The 21,829-nt window shown below is 58.4% G+C and overlaps 1 protein-coding gene across 4 annotated transcripts in view; it reads left to right on the top strand.

Annotated features, from left to right (window-relative positions):
• Window positions 1–405: 405 nt before the first annotated feature.
• The window catches only part of CARM1 (coactivator associated arginine methyltransferase 1), a 40,326-nt gene continuing 18,902 nt past the window's right edge, over window positions 406–21,829 (top strand). The window contains exon 1 of one of the 4 annotated variants that reach the window (XM_082380222.1): window positions 406–742. In XM_082380222.1, coding sequence (XP_082236348.1) covers window positions 517–742 — 226 coding nt within the window. In that variant the 5' untranslated portion in view covers window positions 406–516. The remainder of the gene's footprint in view (window positions 743–21,829) is intronic. The other 3 variants (XM_082380220.1, XM_082380221.1, XM_082380223.1) reach the window with 3 other exon arrangements.

The raw sequence follows: 21,829 nt of genomic DNA, 5'->3' as shown, positions 1-21,829 counted from the left end.
GCTTGCGCGGGGCGGGGCTCCGGCGTGTGTCCGCACAGCCGAGCACCGCCCTTTGACGCGCGCTCCGGGCTGGGCAGCCGCAGCGCCTTACAAAGCGCGGCCATTCGGGCCGCGCCGGGCTGGGGGCGGGGCCCAGACCTAGGGGCGTGTCCGCGCGGCCGAGCACCACTACTGACGTATGCTCCCGCCCTCGCTGTTCCTGGGCCAAGGAGTCACCTCACAAAGCTGCGACCGCTTGCGCGGGGCGGGGCGGGGCGAGGCGGGGCCGGCCCGGCCCCGCCCCCCAGCGTGCTTCCTCCCAGAGCCCAGGGCCGCCGGCAGGGGGCGCTGCGTCACGGGGTTGGAGCGCAACGGCGGTGGCGGCGAGGCGGCGCGTGGCCATCAGGCGGCGCTACCCGGCTCGGCCTCGGCCTCGGCCTGTGCTGCGGCGGCGGCGGCGGCGGTGGCAGCGGCGGCGGCCTGGGCCCGGGCGCGGCGGCGGCGGCGGCGGCGGTGGGGCCTGGAGCCGGATCTAAGATGGCAGGAACGGCGGCGGCGGCGGCGGCGGGGCCGGGCGTGGGCGGCGCGGGGGCGGCCGGCCCGGGTGTCACGGGGCCCTGCGGGGCCGTGTCCGTGTTCCCCGGCGCCCGCCTCCTCACCATCGGCGACGCGAACGGCGAGATCCAGCGGCACGCGGAGCAGCAGGCGCTGCGCCTCGAGGTGCGCGCCGGCCCGGACGCGGCGGGCATCGCCCTCTACAGCCGTGAGTGCGGGGCCCCAGGGCCGGGCCGAGGGCCGGGCTGCGCGCGGGGGCTGCGCACGAGGCCGGACGGGCGGGGGGCCCGGGGCGGACGGGACGCGGCCGCGGTGAGGGGCCCGGGGTCCCGAGGGTGAGGGGCCCTGATCCTTAGGGGCCTGGTGTGGGCTCCGTGGGGCCGGGCCGAGGGAGCTGGGTGTGGGGGGCCCCCGAGTGAGGGGTGTGGAGGAACGGTGTCAAAGGGGCAGAAAGAGAAAAGAGGGCGTGAGTGGTGGCCAGAGGTGAGGTGCCCCGAGTACAGAGGGAAGCGGGAAATGGGGGAGTAGTGAGGGCCCTGAGATTGGGAGGGGGTGGGCAGGAAGTGGGGGGCCGATAGTGCAAAGTAAGAATTTGGAGGAAGCCGGGGGTGGGGGCGCTGGGTGGGAGGGGAGGGGGCCTGGGCGTGGGAGAGGTGGGAGTCTGTGGGCGGGTGTGGCCGCTCTAGCGGGGAGGAGGGAGGGGTGTGGGCAGCCTCTGGCCATCTCAGGGGACCCTCTGGACTGCCAAGGACGGTTGGAAAGTGGTGCCCAGTCTGGGGGGGCCTGGAGCACCCTGTGCCACTCATCTGGAGAGCTTGGCGTTCTGGACTCCCGAGTGGGAAACTTCTAGATCAGGGGAGAGGGGTCCTGCGAGGGTGGTGCGAGCTGCTGGGTGTGCGTCTCTTGGAAACGTGGACGGGGAGGGCCCCTATCTGGATGCCCAGCTCCGAAGTAAGAGGTAACACGGACTCCTCCCTCGCCACGGTCCTCCGATCTTCCTTTTGGGGGATGTGAGAAGCTGCTTACATTTTGTGAAGCTAGTTTCAAAACTGACATTAAGGTGGACAAAAAAAAAATCACAAATGTGTTTGCCAAGGACCTCGCGTCTTTGTAGTTCATCCTTTTTCTTTCTCTTGTTACTCTTTCTTATCAGTTCTCTCCGGTCACGATTCCTCCTTCACATTTTTTTAAAATTAATTAATTAATTAATTGTTGGCTGTGTTGGGTCTTCATTGCTACGCATGGGGTTTCTCTAGTTGTGGCGAGCGGCGGCTACTCTTCATTGCGGTGCGCGGGCTTCTCATTGCGGTGGCTTCTCTTGTTGCAGAGCACTGGGCTCTAGGCGCGCGGGCTTCAGTAGCTGTGGCACGCGGGCTCGGCAGTTGTGGCTCGCCGGCTCTAGAGCGCATGCTCAGTAGTTGTAGTGCACGGGCTTAGTTGCTCCTCCGCATGTGGGATCTTCCCAGACCAGGGATCGAACCCGTGTCCCTCGCATTGGCGGGCAGATTCTTAACCACTGCGCCACCAGGGAAGGACCCCCTCCTTCACATTTTGTTATTCTGTTACACTCAGCTTGGTCTCTCCGGGTTTCTTGCACTGATGCTCTGTGGAGTCACTGAGGGGGCCTCTCCTGGCTTTGGCCTGTGTGAGTTTTTTGCCACTTCGGGAACGGGGGCTTTCTGAAGGGAAGTGTGTGGAGCAGTTGGTTCCCACACAGGATTCTCCCCACACCTCAACTTGGAAAACCCAAAATAAAGGAGTTGTGCGTCTGTCCCCAGCGTCGCACCTCTTTTTGCTGGGGCAGAGCTGGGTCTTCTTGGATCAGATGAGGAGAAAGAAGGGTATCCCCGGTGGGCATCGGAGCTCAGGACAGACACTTAAGCTCAGCAGGATCCCCCAGATCACAAGCATGGCCATTCATTCAACATGCATTAATGGGATACAGAACAAAGAAGGGCAGTGTTTCTCAAACTAGGGTTCCAGGGCTGATCCTCAAAGGAGTTCCAGGAGAGGTCGTTTATCTTTGGTAAATAAACTTTTGATTTTAGAACAGTTTTAGATTGATAGAATTACTAGGAAGATAATACAGAGCGTTCTCATATACTCTACACGTAGTTTCCTCTCTTTACATGTTTCTCCAGGAGAGTTTTTACTTTTGTGTTTTTGTTTTGTGGATCTACTCGGAATTGTTACTAGTTACAAAGGGAACACTTCCCTTTTTAGAGGTCATTCATAACTGAAGCGTTCGTCAAGAGGAGAAAGTCCATGTTTCTCAAATTGAGAGCCTCAGTCTGAAATTATTTCAGACTCCTGATGATAAAGTCTCAGGGGTCTGAAATAATTTTTTTCCTCTTTAGGCTCAAGTAACATTAGTGTGAGGTATTAGTGTAAAAGTATGGGTTCTGGAGTTGGCCAAAGCTGGTTGTATTAGTTTTCCAGGGCTGCCGTAACAAACTTGGTGGCTTAAACCAACAGGAATGTATTCTCTCATAGTTCACGGGCAGAAGTCCAAAATCAAGGTGTCGGCTGGGCCACACTTGCTCCACAGGCTCTAGAGGAGGATCCTTTCTTGCCTCTTCCAGCTTCCAGTGACTCCAGGCGCTGGTTGGCTGGAGGCCACAGAAATCCAGTCTCTGCCTCTGTCTTCACATGGCTGCTCCCCTGTGTCTCTGTGCCTTTTCCTGTAAGGTCACCTGTCGCTGGATTTAGGGCCCACCCTAAATCCAGGATTATCTTAGATCCTTAATTATGTCTGTAAAGACCCTTTTTCCAAGTAAAGTCATATCCACATGTTCCGGGGGTTAGGGCTTGGACATATTTTGGGGGGCATCCACTACGTGGGCTAGACTGGTGCCCTGAGGGTAGTTGTGGGTCTCTGTGCCTCAGTTTCCTCGGCGGTAGAATGGAGGTGATGACAGGACTGTGGCACAGCGTGTTTGCTCTATGAACGAACACTTCTTCTTTGGAGGCAGCACCTGCCCCGGTAAAGGCCTGGTGATGGCCTCAGAGTTGGTCGGGTTACTGCTCAGGGTGGGGCAGCCCTGGTTCCTGAGCCAGTTCGGCCTGGGGAGCGCGGGCATCCGGGGAAGAACTGCTCTGAAGTCTGCTGGGGGAGTGCAAAGTCCTGGATCAGAGATCAGGCCCGGCCTGCTGGGTGTGGAGGGCTGGCTGACGGTCCCCTGGAAAAAGGCAGAGGTGGTCCGGCCACTGGGGGGACTTAGGGGTGAACCACGCTGCTGCTGGGAGCTTTAGGCTTTCTCTTGGGATGAACTTCCGTCCCTGGCCTCAGCATTTCCCATCCTGGACCCTTCTGGGACCCGAATGCTTTGGCCAGGTGAGAAGGCTTCAGGAGCCCTGTTCTGCTCACCTGTCCCTCGTGAGGCGAGGTCCTGCGAGCCGCTGGTGATTCCAGATCCCGGGCATTCGCCTCTGTGGGTGGAGCTGGGGTGGGGGCGGGTGGGCGGTCGCCCGAGACATCCGCTCGAATCTCCCAGTGTCTCACATCTGGGAGCTGAGGGTCCTGAACGTGGAGTGTGGCTGGGTGAGTCACCAGCTACGCAGCCTTGAACTAGCCATGTCACCTGTAGCAGCCCTGTAGCGACACCTGTACGCACGCGCCCTCCGCTTCCTCACCTGCGATGGGAATAGTGCCACCGGGGGCCCCGGAATGCGGGGAAGTGCAGCACGGGGTTGTGGAGCAGGGTGTGCGGCGGTGAAGGGTAGACCTGTCTATAGATGGTATCAGCGGTGATGCTACTGACGTGGAATGGTGAAGAGCTGGCTTTTCTAGGAGGGAGTCCCTTATGCTGCGGGGCTGCCCACCTGCCTTGCACCCCCAGCAGATGGGAGGGGGGCCCCTGGGCTGCCACCTCTGTCTCAGGCGGCAGGGCTGGGAGATGGGTGTGGGCAGCAGGACATCCAGCCCCTTTCCTTGACGTCTGCCCTCCCCCTATGGGAAAGAGGACAGCTGAGGAAGGTCCTGTCCCAGTCACCCTGCAGTGAACGGTGACCCTCCCCACCCCTTCTTTTTTTTTTTGGCCTCGTGGCTTGCAGGATCTTAGTTCCCTGACCATGGATCGAACCCAGGCCCCCGGCAGTGGAAGTGCAGAGTCCTAACCACTGGACCACCAGGGAATTCCCTCCCCACCCCTTCTTGCCACTTGATGTCACCCTGGCCCGTGTCCCTGGGATTGGCTAAATGGCAACTACCAAAACTGGGCCGTTTTCCTTGGGCAGAGTTGCCAGCTTCCCGGGCCTTGAGGAAGCTTTGGCACGGCCTCTGGAGTCCTTGGACTTGGGCTGCCATCCCCTTGCAGGGAGGCAGCTCCTCGGGAAGCCCATCATGGGGCGGTGGGGCGGCGAGCAGAACAGACTCTCAGTTCCTCAGCCCCGTGGCGGCCTCTCTGGAGCTGACTGTGCTGCTTTTCTCTCTTGGTCCTCTGGCCTGTCCCTGCTGCATCAGCTAGGAAGGGATGTATGGCAGGGCTGGCTCTGACGGGGGCTAAATTTCAGTTCATGAGGGACCTGCCAGGGGTGGAAACCCCAGAGAAAAACCCTCTGTAAAAGCAAGGTGAAGCATGGCCTGCTGTCCCGGAATCAGGACCCTGTGACTTCCTTCAGTCACCCTCCTGGTAGCCCACACCCCTGGCAGCTGTGGCAGGGGGGTGGTAGTGAGAGGGTTTGGAAGAGTTTGTCCTCCACCCAGCCTTGAGGACATTCAGTGTCAAGCTGGGGGGAAGACCCAGCCAGTTACACCAAAAGGCATTCACGTTTCAGTGGTGCCTGCTAGTTGCTACTGGCTGCTGTCATTTATTGAGCACTTACTGTGTGCCAGGCCCTGCTTAAACCAGTGTTGACAGACTCAAATGCTTGACTTTGGGGGCAGCTGGGGAAAGGATAATAGTATAAAGCAGGGCCTGTGGGCAAGCTATGGCCTGTGGACCAGATCGGGCCTGTGGCCAGTTTTTTAACCGGTGACAGCTAAGGGCGGTTTGTACATTTTTAAAAAAACTAAGTAATTAATTAATTTTTGGCTGTGTTGGGTCTTCGTTGCTGTGCCCGGCTTTCTCTAATTGCGGCGAGCGGGGGCTACTCTTCGTTGCGGTGCGCCGGCTTCTCGTTGCGGTGGCTTCTCTTGTTGCAGAGCACGGGCTCTAGGCACGTGGGCTTCAGTAGTTGTGGAGCATGGGCTCAGTAGCTGTGGCTTGCGAGCTCTGGAGCACAGGCTCAGTAGTTGTGGCGCACAGGCTTAGTTGCTCCATGGCATGTGGGATCTTCCCGGACCAGGGCTCGAACCTGTGTCCCCTGCATTGGCAGGCAGATTCTTAACCACTGAGCCACCAGGGAAGTCCCGGTTTGTACATTTTTGAAGTGTTGAACACTCTCTACAAAAAGAAAAGAACAACCCAAGGAAGAATATTCAACCAAGACCACAGAGTCCTGCAAAACCTAAGATGTTTCCTTACTGGCCCTTGACAGAAAAAGCTTGCAGACCCCTGGGATAAATGAATGAAACAGGCAGGAGGAGCCGGGACTTGGGGACTCAGCCCCAGCCAGGGTTGGCAGATCTTCCACAGCTTAAGAGAAACTGAAAAGCCCTTCTTTGTGTAGGTCTGTTTGTTTTGATTGTGAAGTGTCCTGATTGCTCAGGCCAGATAGAGTACACTTTCTGGATCATGTGGGTCAGTTAGCCTGATAGGTGTGGCCCTTGCTGTGTGTTACCACTGGTCCTTAGAACAGTTCTGGGAGGTCGGCACACCACTCCCATTTTATTGCTGGAAAAGCAGGGGTGAAAGGGCTTGACCAAATAACATGGCTGGCAGGCAGAAGAGCTGGCTTTGGAGTTCACAGCTGTTGGACCCTCTGCTCACTGCAGAGTGGTTCAGTGGAAAAGGGTGGTCAGGATTCAGTTTACCTGTGCATAACAGAGACCCAGAGTGGCAGTGGCTTAAACAAGATGGCAATTCATTTCTTGTGCTCTCGTCCTGAAGCCTTGGAGGTTGGCAGACCAGGGCTGGTGTGGAAGCTGTGCTCCAGGAAGTCCTTGGACCCAGGTCCTTCCAGCTAACCCCTCTCCCACATCCCGGGTTCGGGTCTTGTCATCATGGATCAACATGGTGGCTGGAGCCCAGCTATTACACCCTGGTTGTCAGACAGCAGGATAAAGGAAGGGACAAAGGATGCCAAGAGCATTGCCAGGTGTCTGTTAGGGAAGGTTCCCAGAAGTTGGCCCTGGGTGCTTCTGCTTGCATCCCATTGGCTAGAATGCAGTCACATGGCCATCACTAGCTGCAAGGGAGCCTGGGAAATGTAGTCTTTAGTCTGAGCAGCGCTGTACTCAGCTAATTTCAGGGTTTCTCTTTCAGTGGGAGAAAGGGGGAACAGACATTGGGAGACAGTCACCTTGGCCACAGTAGGTAGGATGTGGATGTAGCCACCAGTGTTGGGAAGGATACTCCTGGATTATGGAAACATGCTCAAGTGGGGGGTGGGGACAGCAGCCTGGTGTGGAGCAAAAGGGTCCCTTGGAGGAACTAAAGGATGGGTAACAAGGTTGGGCCCAGGTCACTTTCCCGAGTGACAGGGCCTTTTCCTTTATGTGGTCAGGAGTGGCCTGCCATTTTTCACGGGGGCCTAACATGATAAGAATGGTATTTCTGAAGAATACTCTGGCAGCAGGTTACGCTGTAGACGGGAGCAAGGAGAGAGAAGCCTGCAGAAGCTTCCAGGCGAGAGAATGCAACAGAAATGTAACCGAATAGTTTCACCTTAGTCTGCCCCTGAAGCGTGTCAGAGGCCAGGAATCGTGTTATGGAACAAAGGGTGAATTCTGCCCAGGGCAAAGGCAAAGGGCAGATGGCAGAGGCCATGACCCATGGCCAGGGGTCGTGAGTGACCTGCCTGCAGGGCTAGCTCCACTATGTGGTTAAAAGGAGACTCCCAGTATTTTAAAAATCGGGGGATTTCACATCAAAATCTGGCTTTGTACTTCTGAAAAAGCAGAAAGGCTGGCAACCCTGGGCCTTCACACCCCGAGGCTGAGTTGGATGGCAGTGCTGCCTTCAGAAGGGGCAGGTACCCCACATGGCTAGAGTCCCTTCCCTGCTCGCCGCTGCCCAGCACAGGCCTCGCACCAGGAGCCATTTGCCCTCTCACTTGCAGCGGTTTGTTTCTTTTCTTTCTTTTCTTTTTTTAATTTTATTTTTGGCTGCATTGGGTCTTTGTTGCTGTGCGCAGGCTTTCTCTAGTTGCAGTGAGCGGGGGCTACTCTTCGTTGCGGTGCGCGGACTTCTCACTGCAGTGGCTTCTCTTGTTGTGGAGCACGGGCTCAAGGCATGCAGGCTCAGTAGTTGTGGCACATGGGCTCAGTAGTTGTGGCTCACGGGCTCTAGAGCGCAGGCTCAGTAGTTGCGGTGCACGGGTTTAGTTGCTCTGCGGGATGTGGGATCTGTGCAGTGGTTTGTTACTTAAAGTAGAGAGGCATTTCTCTGAACCCAGGTTTCCAATCAGGGGTGGGAAAATGTTTCTTACCCTTAGCCCACACCGTTCTTCGTCCCCCATCCCTTTCTCTAGGCCGCTGAGTTTGAGCCCTGTGGAGCTGGGGGCTGTTACCCCAGTCCAAGTTGACCTGGCTTCCAGTCCCGAGCCCCGTCCACTGCCCACCTCCCAAGCCCCTCCCCTTCCTCACCTCTCCCTGCACCTGTGTAGCCCACAGGCCCTCACCGGCAATTTGGAAATCTAAAAGGTATGAAAACCTAACTTCTTACTCATTTGACAGCAAGCTCTAACCTGACCCAAACTGGGGCACAATTCCCCCCTGAGCTGCCACGTGGGGATTTCTGTAATCTCTGGGTATCCAGTTTAGAATGACTGTTCCCGCTTTTGGCTGCAAGACTGTGCTCGGTTCTGGACGTTTCCTATAGTTTGCTGGGGATAATCCACGTTATCTGAACCTTGTTAGCTTTTTTCAGATCTGAAGAGTTTGTAATCTGAAACACACTGGGCCGCACGTGTTTCAGGCAGGGACTAAGGGCCTGGCGCGGTACCCCCGTTGGGGTTGTTTGGGCCCATGCGTGAGATCACAGGTGGAAAGTGGCCGGCACCGTGAGCAGCACCTGGCAGCAAGCGCAGGCATTAGGTGTGGGGGCCTGCATGAGGTGGGCGTGCAGGGCCTTTTGGCAGAAGGAGGAGTATGGTGTGAACTCAGGTGATTCTGTGGTGCCTTCTGGGACCAGGTCATATCTAGCAGAATGGGGGAGGCAAGAGAACTCTTGGCGGCAGGCGAGGCTCCTTTCCTGGGGAGCCTGAGGAGGCACCTGAGGAGGTGGTGAGTTTGCCAGGACGTCTGGAGAAATACCCATCCCAGCTGGGGAGAAGGGGGGGTTGGAGGGCCAGACCTGGGCCAGACTTGGCTGCTCCCATGGAGAGTGGAGGCTGGGAGGGGCTTCAGGCAGCTCAGAGCTGAGACTCTGAACCCGAAGTCCTTGGATGGCCCCTGGGAGGGGGGTGTCCCATGATCCCTTGAAATTATATGCCACTTGCATAAGGGTAGAGGAACAAGAGTCCATGGCTGGGACCTCAGAGGAGCCTCTCCGGAGGCAGCACTTCTAAAATGCCTGTTAGGTCTGTGTGCTTCTGGTAAACTGTGGCTGTGACGCTGCGGTTGGTTCTCTGTGCATTTTTCGGGGGAGAGGCTCCCTTGCTTTCGATCCTCCTCAGAGGGATCTGTGACCCGAGAAAGGCTGACGGCCCCTGAGGACAGCAGCAGATTGGGGAGTAAAGTGGATGCCCCTGGCTTGTAAGGGATGGTCAGTGGGAGGAGCGGGGTGTGTGTGTGTGTGTGTGTGTGTCCCGTCCTCAGACAGGGGGAGTGACTTTGAAAGGCAGGAATGCCAAGGGCAGGTCCCGGGATTTCAGGAGGGGCAGCCCCATCCGAGGGCTGGGGTGGGGGAGGGAACCCAGGCGGATGGCAGGTCTGGGGAAGGCTGAAGGCTGGGTGGAGAGCGGGAGAGCGACCCAGGACAGCAGGGCCCACCAGCAGTTCTCCGAAAATGGGGAGACCTGAACCTTCATCCTTTCAACCAGAAACGTATTCTGAGTGGACTTGCTGTCGCGTTGTGGTCGTTACCATTTGTCTAACTTTAAACAGCAAAACTTTACTGAGCATCCACTGTGTGCCAGATACTGTTTTAGGAGCTGGGGTTAAGCACGTGGGCCCACACTTGTGGGTCTTGGGGGGGGTGTGTGTGATAGGCATTAAGTCAGCAGTCACCCGCTAGTGGTCAGCGCCTTGAAGGAGGTAAAACGTACTGAGGCTTGAGAGTGCTGGGGGAGGGGCTGCTCAAAGTGAGGGGGAGGAAGGAGTTGGTCACAGATGGTCCCTGCTCAGAATGGGGCATTAACGCCACCAGGAGAAGCGCAGGTGAGGCAGCGCCTCACCATCGGCGTGACTGCTCTGTGCCTCAGTTTCCTCGGCTGTAAAACGGGAGTCTTGGTAGCATCTACCTTGGAGGGTTGTTATGAGTTGTGAGCTAATAGAAGTAAAGTGCTTAAAATAGTGTCTGCTACTCAGCAGGCGGGAAGAGCTGCTGGGGAGTGAGCTTGTGGGCCTGCATGGCCAAGGACAGCCAGGGGCCAGTGTAGCTGGAGCAGGGCGAGTAGGGGGAGGGCTGGGCCCCAGCAAGGGGCTTGGCGTTTTTTCCCAGAGTGTTGGGGAGGGAAGCGACACCTGTGATTGTGTCTGGGCTCAAGCACAGTTCTGTCCCCTGTCCTTTCCTGGCAGGGTGATCCTGGGCGAATGACTCAGCCTCCCAGATCTCAGCTTCCTTGTCGGTGGGGAGGTTCCACTGAGGGCCTTGGCTGGTGGCAGGTGATCACCTGTGCCCGGACTGTAGGCACACTCCTAGTTTCGGGGAGCAGAGAAAAGGCGGAGGAAGAACCCCTCTCGCTGTTGTGGGGGGGAAGTGGCCCAGGAGCCAGTCTGAAGAGAATGAGTCAGGAGGCCACCAGCTGGAGAGAGTTGAGGTGGGAAGGAGGCAAGTCCCGGGGGCAGGGGGCAGTGGCTTAGCTGGGGTCTGCTGTATCTCTGGGTCAGTCCTGCTCTCCTGGGTCCCTGTCTCTCTCGGCTAGGCCAAGGGACAGCCCTGCTTTGCATTCCTGGGTTGGAATGCCCGCCCTTCTCCCTCCTGGTCTGCAGCAGTCCTCTCCAGAGTCAGAAGCAGCTGGAGGTCATGGTTAGCATAGGCCGTGGAGCCTTATCTGACTTGACCTTGTGACCCTGGCCAAGTGACCCTAGTTCTCGCTCGTTTCTTCCTGGGGCATGGAGAGTGGTCTTGGGGGCTGGTATTAGCCCCGCACACACAGCAGGTGAATGACATGGTGTAAGATATCATTGGTCTCCTAAACCTGCTGTGCGGTCTGGAAGAGGTGATCGTGAAACCCCCAGACAGGTACAGGAGGAGCTGGGAAGGGCACAAGGAGGTGGCCTTGGAGATCCTGCCCAAGCCCCTCCAGGTCCCGAATGACTCACTTTGTGCGTTCACCCTCCTGTTTTCTCACTTCCGGGACTTGCTTGGGAAACTTCAGGATTCGGGGTCCCAGGAACAGTGTGGGGCGGGGCTGTTGGCACCCTTCACATCTGCCCGGAGAAACCATGGCACTTGCCCTGACGCTCGTTACGCTACACAGCTCCGACTTTTGGTTTAAGAACCCTGAGTCCCTGACTTCTCCCACACCCACCCCTTTTGTTCTCTGAAAACCAGTTCTGTGAAGGAAGTTGAGACCAGGCTTCAGCCAGGCCTGCAGGAGTTGGATATGGAGGCTCTGTGGCCCTCATGCGTCTCCTCTGGTGGTTATTCTTTAGATCACTTACTTTAATTGTTGTTTAATCTACACACACAGACGCCTGGGCCTTAGGTGCACTTGACAGTGTGTGCATGCATGTAACCGCCACCCAAAGCCAGACCTAGAACTTGTCCCCCAGCCTCTGGGTGGGTTTTGTTTGGTCAGGTGGGTCTGTCCCCTGACGGCAGGCAGCGCATACTTGAAAACAGGTCCAGACTGGTGGGGCAGGGTGGGGGGGCCGGGGGGTGTGCTCCGTCTCCTACCAACCCCCATTCCTTGCGTAGTGAGAGGAGAACCCCTTTGCTTCCCTCTTTTTGTCTGTCTCTTTTAATTGATTCATCACCCACAGCTTCGGTAAGCGGGTCTGAGCTGTTTTCTTTTAAGATTGTTTGGCGGATTTGTTCCCCTGCGAATTGTGTTCCCGTGGCTGGGGTTCCTTTTGGCTGGATGTGTTACTCGTTTAACGGTTTCGTGTGTAGAAACCTGCCTGACAGTACAGGAACTGGTGAGATTCTGGCGGGGTCGGCCGCAGGGACCCTGGCAGATCAGTGCTCTAATGAATAAGGGATGCTCTTTTAATCCCCCCACAGGGGGCACGTGAGTAAATACAATCAAAGGCAGACTGGGGGGTGTCCTGCAGACCCAAGAGGGACATTCCAGGAGCTTGCCACATTCTTCCCTGAGCTGGAGGGGAAAGCAAAGGCAGGCTGGGGCTCCCAGACTTCTGTTGTATGTCCCGGAGGCCCCCTCCGCACAGCCTGGCTCTGGTCTGAGCCCTCTGTGTGACCAGAGGTTGGCGTCCCTAGTGATGGATGAGCCCTGGGTGGGGGATGCTGACGGGCCACATGACTCCCTTCCACCGCCACGCCACCCCCGTGCCCTGCCTATTACCGCTTTGAGGCCCTACCGTGGCTGACGTGGGCTGAGCCCAAACATGTGGCGGGCGGGCGCCGTGCCAGGCACTTTACGTTCATTGACTTGCCTCGCCGTCAGAACAGCCCCTTGGGGAGCCCCCGGAGCCACAGCTCATCCCCGTTTCGTAAGGGAGGAAACTGAGGCACTCGGTGGTGGGCGGCAGTCGCATGCCAACCCAGCTTTGGCCCTGACATCTCGACTCAGCCCTGCCACCCCTCGGGCGCAGGTGAGGAGTCAATGCCGTAAAGGAGAGGTTGCACCTGGCCCTTGTGGTCTCTGTCCTGTGTCGGGGCAGTGGCCCCGGTGGATTCTTCTGGAGCCCGAAGCCAGTCTTTCCTCATTCCTGCCTCGTTGCCGATTCCGTCATGGTGTCAGGCAGCCTCTGTCCCCTCTCGCCTGGGCCACATCTGGAGTCAACATCTGGTGAGGCAGCCACGGGTGGGTGGGAAGGGGCCCTCCTACCTCAAACATCCTGTTCTCTGAGGCCGGAGGCGGGGCCGGAGGGGCTCCCGGAGCCCCAGGGGCCTGGCGGAGGCCCTTCCGGCAGCCGTGAGGCCCCAGGACATCCTGTTTCACCTTTTTCTTTGTCGATGGGCCCTCCACCGGGACTGCAAGTGGGCCTCAGCCCCCTGAGCTGGTTTCCTCCATCACTCCGCCGCCGAGGCTGCCTCTGCCCCGTCCTCCGGCCTCTTCCGGTTTGGCCTCCCTGGAGCCACCCTGATCTGAGGGTTGAGGCCCCTCAGCTGGAGGGACACGTTTGAGTTCCCCAGACACCGACTGGCTCAGCTGCCTATGCTGGCGCAGCGTCCCTGGCGGCTGCGGGAGCCAGAGTGTGGAGCGTACCAGCCGCTCTGAGGGGGTCCTGCTGCTGCCCTTGACAGAGCTCGCCCGCCCGCCTCCGTCCTCACGGAGCACTGCCAGCCCAACTCCTGCTGGCACAGGTGGTGGCCGCCCTCAGTGATCCCTCCCAGCCCTAGGAGGCAGGCTCCGTCAGGCTCAGGGGGATGGTGCCTGCCAGCCATGGTCAACCAGCCAGGCCTGGCTCTGCCCGGGCCCAGGGCCCATGTCCTTCCCAGGGCCCTGAGCGTGGTCCCCACAGCCCCCCAGGGCCAACTCTCCTCCCAGAGGCTGGGATGGGGTTCGGCTCTCTTTCATGAGCTGCTGAGTCCCCAGGCTGAGCCGCTCCCAGCATGTCAGTTCTCTGTGCCTTGGTTTCCCCTCTTGAAAGTGAGCTAAGTGTGCCCAGGAAGGTGGGTGGGAGCATTAGCTGAGCTACTGCACTGCGTTAGGTGTTTGCCTGGTACCACGTATATCAACAGCTTCAAAGTCATGGCCGGAGAAGAAAGGCCCGGCAGAGGAGGCCGGCAGCCCAGCGCATGGAGTGAGGGGCTGGGCTGCTGGTTTTGTTGCCTCCACCCCCCGCCCCCCACCCCCACCCCCAGTTATCCGCTAAGCCCCCGTGCTTTCAGGGGCCAAGGAACAGGCGCACATCTGCTGTTCCTTTTGTAGCTCACAAAGCCCAGGGCTGCAGGCTGATTAGCATGGAGGGGGCAGACATTTGCATGTAATGGCTCCCGCCCAAGTCAGAGCCCCTAGTATTCTTTTCAGAAAAGCCAAGCCCTTTCTTTGGTCCTTCTTCTCTTGGGGTTGCCCTTCCGCACACCCCACAGTTAGACTCATCTTTGGTCCCCTCCAGACCAGGCCTGCAGGACCAGAGCCTCCAACCCCTAAAGGCAGATATCGCCCCCCAGCCCCCATGGACCAGCCCTTTGAGAGGAATCCCTGCTGACACCCCCTCCCGGGCCCCTGACCCCCTGAAGTCAGAGCTGACTTAGGAGGTTTGGGTGTCTGCAGTGCGGGGCCTCTTCTCCAGCCTGTGGTCAGCCCCACTGGAAGGGGAGGAGAGGTGACAAGGGGCGGGCCAGCAGAGGTGGGTGACTATTATATTGTGAAATATTTTCAAAGAATGAAGAATAATACAGCAAACACCCAGAGCAGTCACTGCCACCTTAAGAGAGAAAACGTTGCCCATAGAGCAAAGGGCCCCCTATCTTGTCTCCTCCCAGGGAGGTAACCTCCTGTTCAGCCAACACCGGGGGTCAGCCTTCACAAGAGGCCACTTTGACGTGGCCTAAAGACCCAATCTGGCACCTTTGAAATCTAGAATCAAAACTTCTCCAATCACGGTAGGAAGCTGGTGCCTCTCGGCCTCGGCCAGATGGCTGCTCTGGGTCTGAGTGGCCTGCACCAAGCCTGGCTGGGTGCCCAGTCGGGCTGGTCCAGTGGCCAGATGCCTGGTCTGGGCCCAGTGTGGCCCTGTGTCCAGAATTCTCTCTGGGATTCCTTCTCTCCAATCTTTGCGTCTGGTCAGAGTGCCATGGGGATAAGGGGCCCCGAGGTGGATGTTTTGTGCTCAGAACCCCTGCTATGTGCCTGTGCGTCTTGGGCTGGGCACAGGGTGTGTTGGTCCTCATGACGGTGCTGAGCGATGCATTATTGTTTTGTTTTTCTAGACCTGAAAGGTGGTGGGTGGGGCCCCAGGTGGCAGAGCCCAGATTCAAAGCTGGGTCTAACGGACTCCAAAGCTGGAGTTCTGGGATCTGCAGGTGCAGTGTGGCCTCCCTGGCAGGGGGAGAGGAACTACCCTGGGCTTCAGGAAACCCAAGTCTCTAGTGGCCCCGGGCACCCCAGCCTGGCCCCGCCTGCTGCTTCTCCTCCATCACAGCCACTAAGGGGGGGTGGGTTGGGTGCGGGCCTGTGCCAGGCAAGACGGTCACCGGCTGAGAAGCCGGTGTCCTCCATCCTCCAGCCCTAGTGGTCACTTGGGTCACAGGACCTGAGGCTGCAGAGGAGAGATCAGAGCCGTTCCCACTACCCTCCCCCCACCAGCAGGGCCTGACCTGCTCACTTCGGAGAGGGCCCAGGCGACTTGAGTGGGCGCCAGGCCTCCCCCGCTGTCACAATTGCCTTTTGTCAGGAATGTGGTAGAAATTCAAACCGCTCAGGAGGGTGTAGCATGAAAAGTCCGTCTCTTCGTCCTGCCTGATCCTGGCCTGCCCCCCGCGCCGCCGCTCGTCTTCTGGTGCGCCCTTCCCGCGCCGTGTTTCAGGCACACACGGGCTTGCGTGCCCACATCTCCCCAGGAGCCCACTGGGCTCAAGGTTCTGCAGGTTTAAACCATGGGAGAGGGAGGTGCCTCCCTTCCAGAGGCAGCCCCTGCAGTCATTTCGTGGTGCTTCTTTCTAGACGAGCCCCAGGCAGGCAGTGCGCCTGGCCCCTCCCCCTCCCCGGCTCCCCCTGCTCATTTTTGCACCTGCGGCGTGTGTGTATTTCACACCGTCTGCCCCTAACAGTGCGGCCTGGTCATCTTAACATGTCAGCGTCTACAGACAGAAATCTATGTCCTTCCATGGGCTGTACCTTCTTTCACTCATTCAGTGGCTCTTTAGGTTTTCTGCTGCTTTGGGCAGTGCTGTATCTAGGTGTATCTTTGCAGACATTTAGAAGTAGAACTGTAGGATAAGGCCCCGCAAGGGGACTTCTGGGTCAGAAGTCTTTGACAGAGATGCCCAGGTGGGGGCTGGCCCAGTGCGCCGGGGGCTCTGGGTGCTTGGGGGAGAGGTTGGGATTGACCCGGGACAGGGCCAGGCCAGAGGAGCCCAGGGTGACCTCATGGTCCTCAAATACCCAAGGGCTGGGCAGTGTGGCAGCAGCTGCTCGGAGCGTCTGCGAGGACAGCACTGGAGCAGCCGGCTTAGGTTACAGCCAGAGAGGGAGGCCAAGCCGGGCTAGGATTCCCCGGGGTGGGATTCTCTTCCGAGACCGTAACCATGGCTGCTCCTGATTATGAAGTGCATAGGACACTTACTAACGCCTCCCTTATCTCATGGAATCCTCACGGCAGGGAGGGTTTTATCCTCACCTTATCCCCATTGCACAGATGGGGCTCCTGAGGTTCGGGGTGAAGGCAGGTGGTGGGGCCCTCCCAAGTGGGCTGTGTCCTCTCACCTGCAGGCTGTGCCGCGATCACCTTTGGACTGATGAGGAAACTGAGGCCCACAGTCACATCTGGAGGGCGGCACGGTTGGCCCTGAACCCATGTCTCCCTGGATGCCCATCATTTTGACCACGGCCCTCTTGGCCTTCCCTGCTGCGGAAGCGGGGCAGTGGGGCCTGGTGCCTCTGGAAGACGGGAGGCCCTTTGAGGAAGGCGAGCCCTGCATCCCCCGGGGCCTGGCTCGGCTTGGATGTCGCCACCTAGGCAGCCTGTAATCTGTATTGCACAGGGCATCGTGTGTATCAGACCCCCGAGTCCCTCCAGCCCCTCTTACCCGGCCTCCCCACTGGTGTCGCCTGCCTCCCTGTGGTGCCCGGGAGCGCGGGAAGGCAGGCCCTGGCTGCCTTGTTCACCGCGGTGCCCTCATGCCCGTGCTTGGCACCGAGCGGGCTGCAGGCCGAGCCACCCAGCGAGCCGATGGCCCCGAGCAGAGGGTGGGCCGAGGAGAGCACCCCCATTTCTCCATGCCTCGTCCTCCTCTTCACCCAACTCTCCTCTCTCCTGTGGAATATTTTCCTCTGGAAGGTGAACAGCCTGTGTTTTATTTGGCAGTAGGAGGTGACTTAATAAAAGACCTCACATATGGACAGGCGTCCCCCCACCCCCAAGTCTGCCAAGGTAAATAGCTTTAATTATTCCTTGCTTGTGGCTGTGATAGTTTTTCTGCTAGAAAGGCAAAGACTTGAAATGTGGCCCTTTTCTGTGTCGGTCGCTTTTCTTTTCCCCCTGAGCTGGTGGCCACTCTCCCGTCTGGCCCGCCACCTCTCTGTTCTCCAAGAGGCAAAGAGCTTCTCGCATCTCCCGCGAGGATGGAAGGTTCTACGGGAGGAGAGAGCTTGACTCCAGGCAGTTATCTCCATTCCACTGGGTCCCTCTGACACAGGTCTGTCCAGCCTGAAGGGCTCAAGGACCCCCTGCTTGTTCCAGAGCAAAGGGGAAGGGGAAAGAGGGCAGAGGTTACCATGGGGCTGCCCAGTGCCCAGCATCTTCCAGTAGTTAAGTGACCTTCCCCAGGCCACACACGGCCTCGGCCTGGGCAAGTGGACCCCCATTCTGGCTGCCTCCTGCATGTAGGGAAGGGGCCCAGTCTCCCTGACCCCAGGCCCTTGGGGGTGGGGGGTGGGGCGTGCAGGTCAGCATCCCCAGGTGCCGGGCTGGGCGCTGGGCCAGCCACGTGCGGAGCCCTGGGTTCAATAAGGAGTCAGCCTACGATCAGGGCTCGTCCAGGAAGTGCTGGAGAACCTTCCTGGTCCCCCTCCACCTGGAGGAGGTGACAGGGGTGCAGGGGAAGAGAGGCAGGGTGCCAGGGAGGGTCTGTGGAGCCGCGGAGGCTGGAGAGAAGCCCTTCTGCCCGTGGTCTGGAGGGCGGTGAGGTCAGCGTGGCTCGGCGGGGCGATGGAGGGGCTGTGTCGAGGTCGTCCGTGTTAGCAGGGGCTCGCGAGCCCCATAAGGAGTTTGGACTTGTTCCAGAAGGCTCTGGGGAACCACTGAGGGGTGCAAGCAGGGGAGAGACCACAGCAAATCAGCCGCGTCGGATGCTGTGACTGGGACATGACTGGAGGCCCAGCGCGTCCCCCGGGTCGTCTGGTCAGTGTCCCTGAGAGAGGATGCCTACCCCTCCCTGAGGCCGCCGACTCTTTTGAGCCCCTCCTGGGTGCCGGGCCCTGGTTTGGGCCCAGGAGTGAGGGTGGGGAGCAGGGTGTTGCCTTCAGGCCTGGGACCGGGGAGCCCCTGTGCCTCAGTGTCTGCCAGATTCTGCTGCCCTGGGTCCCATGGTGCTGTCCAGGGAACCGACAGGGAGGGACATCGGGTGGCGCTGTGCTGGGTAGGGGCAGGCAGCCTGTCCCCGAGAGCCGCCTGCTTCCCAGCCTCCGTCGTCTCCTGCCGGGACGGCAGCTGCCCTCCAGCCCTGGCCCTCTCTCAGCACGGGGTCCCTCTGGGTACTGCCCGTGGCTCTGGGGGAGCCAGACTTCTGAGCCACAGGTCCCCCGGGGCCTCTCTCACCTCCTCCACAGCCTTCCTACAAATCGCCCGTCTTGCCTTGGAGCCTCTGCAACCTCTCTGGGCTGCAGCCAGGAAGTCCCAGTCGCCCGCATTCTCCCTGCTGGGCCCCTGCAAGGAAAAACACTGCTCCTGTGTGTGTCCCCTGCTCTCAGTACTCACACTGAACACTTCTGATCACCAGGTGTTGGGCGGGTGTCCCCACACATCAAGCAATTCTCCAACACCAGCCGGCTGTCTGGCAATTCAACTCTATTCTGAAACTGTCTACCTGGAGGTAGTGTCAGGTCCCATAGGTTGAGGGCTCAGTCCTACAAGACTGTACACACCCCACTTCAGACGCCAGTCGCAAGTTCAGGTTGGGTCATCTGTGCTTCTGATCAACCTGCTATAAATCAGAGGTTCCTAGGACCTCTTCCTCAGATTCGATTAATTTGCTCCAGCAGAACTCAGGAAAACAGTTTGCTTACTAGATGACTGGTTAATATAAAAAGATGCAACTCAGGAACAGCCAGATGGAAGAGCTGAATAGGGTGAGGTGTGTGGGAAGCAGTGCAGGGCTTCCGTGCCCTTTTCGGGGGTGCCAACCTCCCAGCACCTCCACGTGCTCACCAACCCGGAAGCTCTCCTGAACCCTGTCCTTTTGGGGTTTTTTGGAGGCTGAGGAGGGGGGACTGAAGGTTCCAACCCTCTAATTACTTGGTTGGTCCCCACATGGCTTTGTAAGTCCTATATCCTGGGGTGGCTGAAGGGGTGGGCTTCACATGAATCATAAAAGACACCTTTATCGCTCTTATCACTTGGGAAACTCCAAGAGTTTTAGGAGCTCTGTGCCAGGAACAGGGGCCAAATACATATGTATTATAAATCACCGTATTACCACCCCCTTTCTCTCTGCTTTCCCACATGCTGTTTCCTCTCGCTGGAGCATTTGTTCCCAGTCTCTTTCCCTGGCTGGTCAGGTGCCATCTCTAGCCTCCCACAGCGCCCCTGTGCCCCTGGCCTCAGTGCCCTTCACCTGGGGATACTTGTCACTTTGGCCACCCGGCTCTCCTCACCCTCTCTGGGATGGGGAGGGTGTCTCCTCTCACGCCACTGCCGGGTTTGTAATAAAGTTTTATTGGCACATAGCCATGTTCCTTTACATATTTTCTGTGGTGGAGTTGAGTCACAGTAGCAGAGATTAAATGGCCTGAAAAGCTGAAAGTATCTATTTTCTGGTCTTTTACAGATAGAAGCCCAGAGAGGTGGTGCACACACTGGCTAGGAGCACAGACCTGGAGCCAGTTGGCTCAGCCCCTCGCTCTGTGACCGTGAGCGAGATACCTAACCTGTCTGAGCCCCCTTTTCTCATCGGAGCCAGTAGGGGTGGTAGCAGTAGACACAGCGGTGCTGTGAGGGGTCCGTGGATAGCGCAGGAACAGAGCCTGGCACCTGGGAAGTTATTACTCAGAGTCTGACCTCCCAGCCCCATCCCGGTCTCAGCAGGGTGTGAGTGGGTGGGTGCTGGGCCACGCTGCCTGTGGAAGCTCGGTGTTTGTGACTTGGATATTCAGGGGCCTTGCTCCCCAGGGAGCAAGACAGATGGGGTGGTTTTCCTAGCTCCCCCCGCTGCACCCCGAGCTCTGCATTTCCTGTGGATTTGTCCCTGGCGATTCCGACCCCTCGTCCCCTGGCTCCAGAGCCTGGGCGGGACAGACTTTGCAGTGTGGTGGCTGGGAGGCCAGCCCGGGGCGGCAGGCCGGGTCCAGGAGCAGGGTGGACACGTTTGTGATGGCTGCGGCATGACTAATACTCCTTGGGCCGAGTTCGTTTCCCGTTCAGAGCCCGTCTTGGGTGAGCCTCTGCGGAGCCTGTTCACCGCTCAGCCCTCCCGTCCCATCACTGCAGGGAAGAGGGACACTGGCTCTGCCCGACCTGGCTGCGGGGGGAACCCAGCACAGCCTCCGGGCCTGCGGCCCCCTTTGTGGTCGCCCCCAGTTAGAGCGACGCGGCAGTCTGCCAGCCCCTCTCCCGCTTCCTGTCCCCACCTCTCCGGGCTGTGTGCACGCAACAGCCCCCGAATGTGCCGCCTGGTGTGACCAGGGGAGAGAAGCCCTCTCCCAGGAACCCCTCCCCTGGGGCCCAGGAGGCAGGCTGCACCACCTGGCTGGGATAGGCCCAGCGCCACCACCTCTGCCCACTGTCCTGGGGGCCCCTCCCAGTGGGGGGGGAGAGGGGAACGGCGATCGCCCAAAGGTGCAGAGCCCTGCCCACTGGGGGCTGGGGCGCTGAGTGTGGCCAGGGGAAGGGGCTGGGGAGCGGAGGTCCTTGACTGCCAGTCCGAGAGTTTGGACTTCTCCTGCGGCTTTAAAAGAGGTAGGAGCCTGGTCCGGCTTTTTGAAAAATTTTTTTTGGTGTGTCAGATATTTACCTAGCATCCCCTGTGTGCCAGGGACTGGTGTGACTTATACAAAGTGCTGGCACCATGGGCTTTGGTGGTCCCACCTGTGATGGGACAGCTCAGGTTGCCCTTAGCCCTGGCTTCCCTGGCCCGAGCCTCTGGATGCGGCCAAGCTTCCCTTAGCCACAGGTCCTTGTGGTCGCCTGCCTGGCGCCAGGTTGCAGGCACGGCCTAGGGCAGCTGGTCGGGTTGCCAGGCTACTTTGTAAACAGGCCCTCCCTGGTCTGCTCGCTGCCACACAGGAGTAGCTGACAGATCGGCTTTATTTTCTGCCCCAGGAGTGGGCATGGGTACCACGTCAAGGTTTCGGGTCCCTTCCTGAGACCCATTTATAGCTGGACTTGGGAGCACCTTGTCTTGGGTCCCCTGTGAGTGCGGCGTGGCTGTGAGCCTGGGGCTGGCCTCCCAATCCGCTCTTCCCTCCTGCCTGCGGTCAGGAGGCTGCCTGTGCCCTGCTCCCCCCTCCCTCCAGGAGGTGGCACCTGGCTCCAGAGGTGGGAGGTCGTCTGGCAGAAACCCAGGCTGTGGCCCAGGCTTAGGGCTCAGACTAAAAAAGGGGAGAGCGAGGGGCCCAGCGGACACCCGTAGGCCCTTCATATCCAGATTCACCCATTGGGAACATTTTTCTTTTTCTATTGAGATAAAATTCACATAGCATAAAACAATTGAGTGGCATTTAGTGCACTCACAGTATCAGGTAACCATCACCTCTATTTCCAAAATATTTTCATCATCCAAAGAGAAAACCTTGTTTCCATTTAAGCAGTCATTCCCCATTCTCCCACCCTCAGCCCGTGGCAACCACGAATTTTGTTTTCAGTATCTACAAATTTACTGGTTCTGGATGTTCCCTATAAATGGGATCATATACCTGTGACCTTTTATGTCTGGCTTCTGTCACTCAGCATAATGTTTCTGAGGCTCATCAGTGAGTTGGGACTTCATTTCTTTTTATGGCTGAGTAATATTCCATTGTATGGATGGACCACATTTTGTTTATCCAGTCATCAGTTGATGGACATCTGAGTTGTTTCTAC

The sequence above is a fragment of the Balaenoptera borealis genome, assembly GCF_965194805.1.
Source record: "Balaenoptera borealis genome assembly, chromosome: 2".
NCBI lineage: Eukaryota > Metazoa > Chordata > Mammalia > Artiodactyla > Balaenopteridae > Balaenoptera > Balaenoptera borealis.
This window is presented reverse-complemented; position numbering and strand designations above follow the sequence as displayed.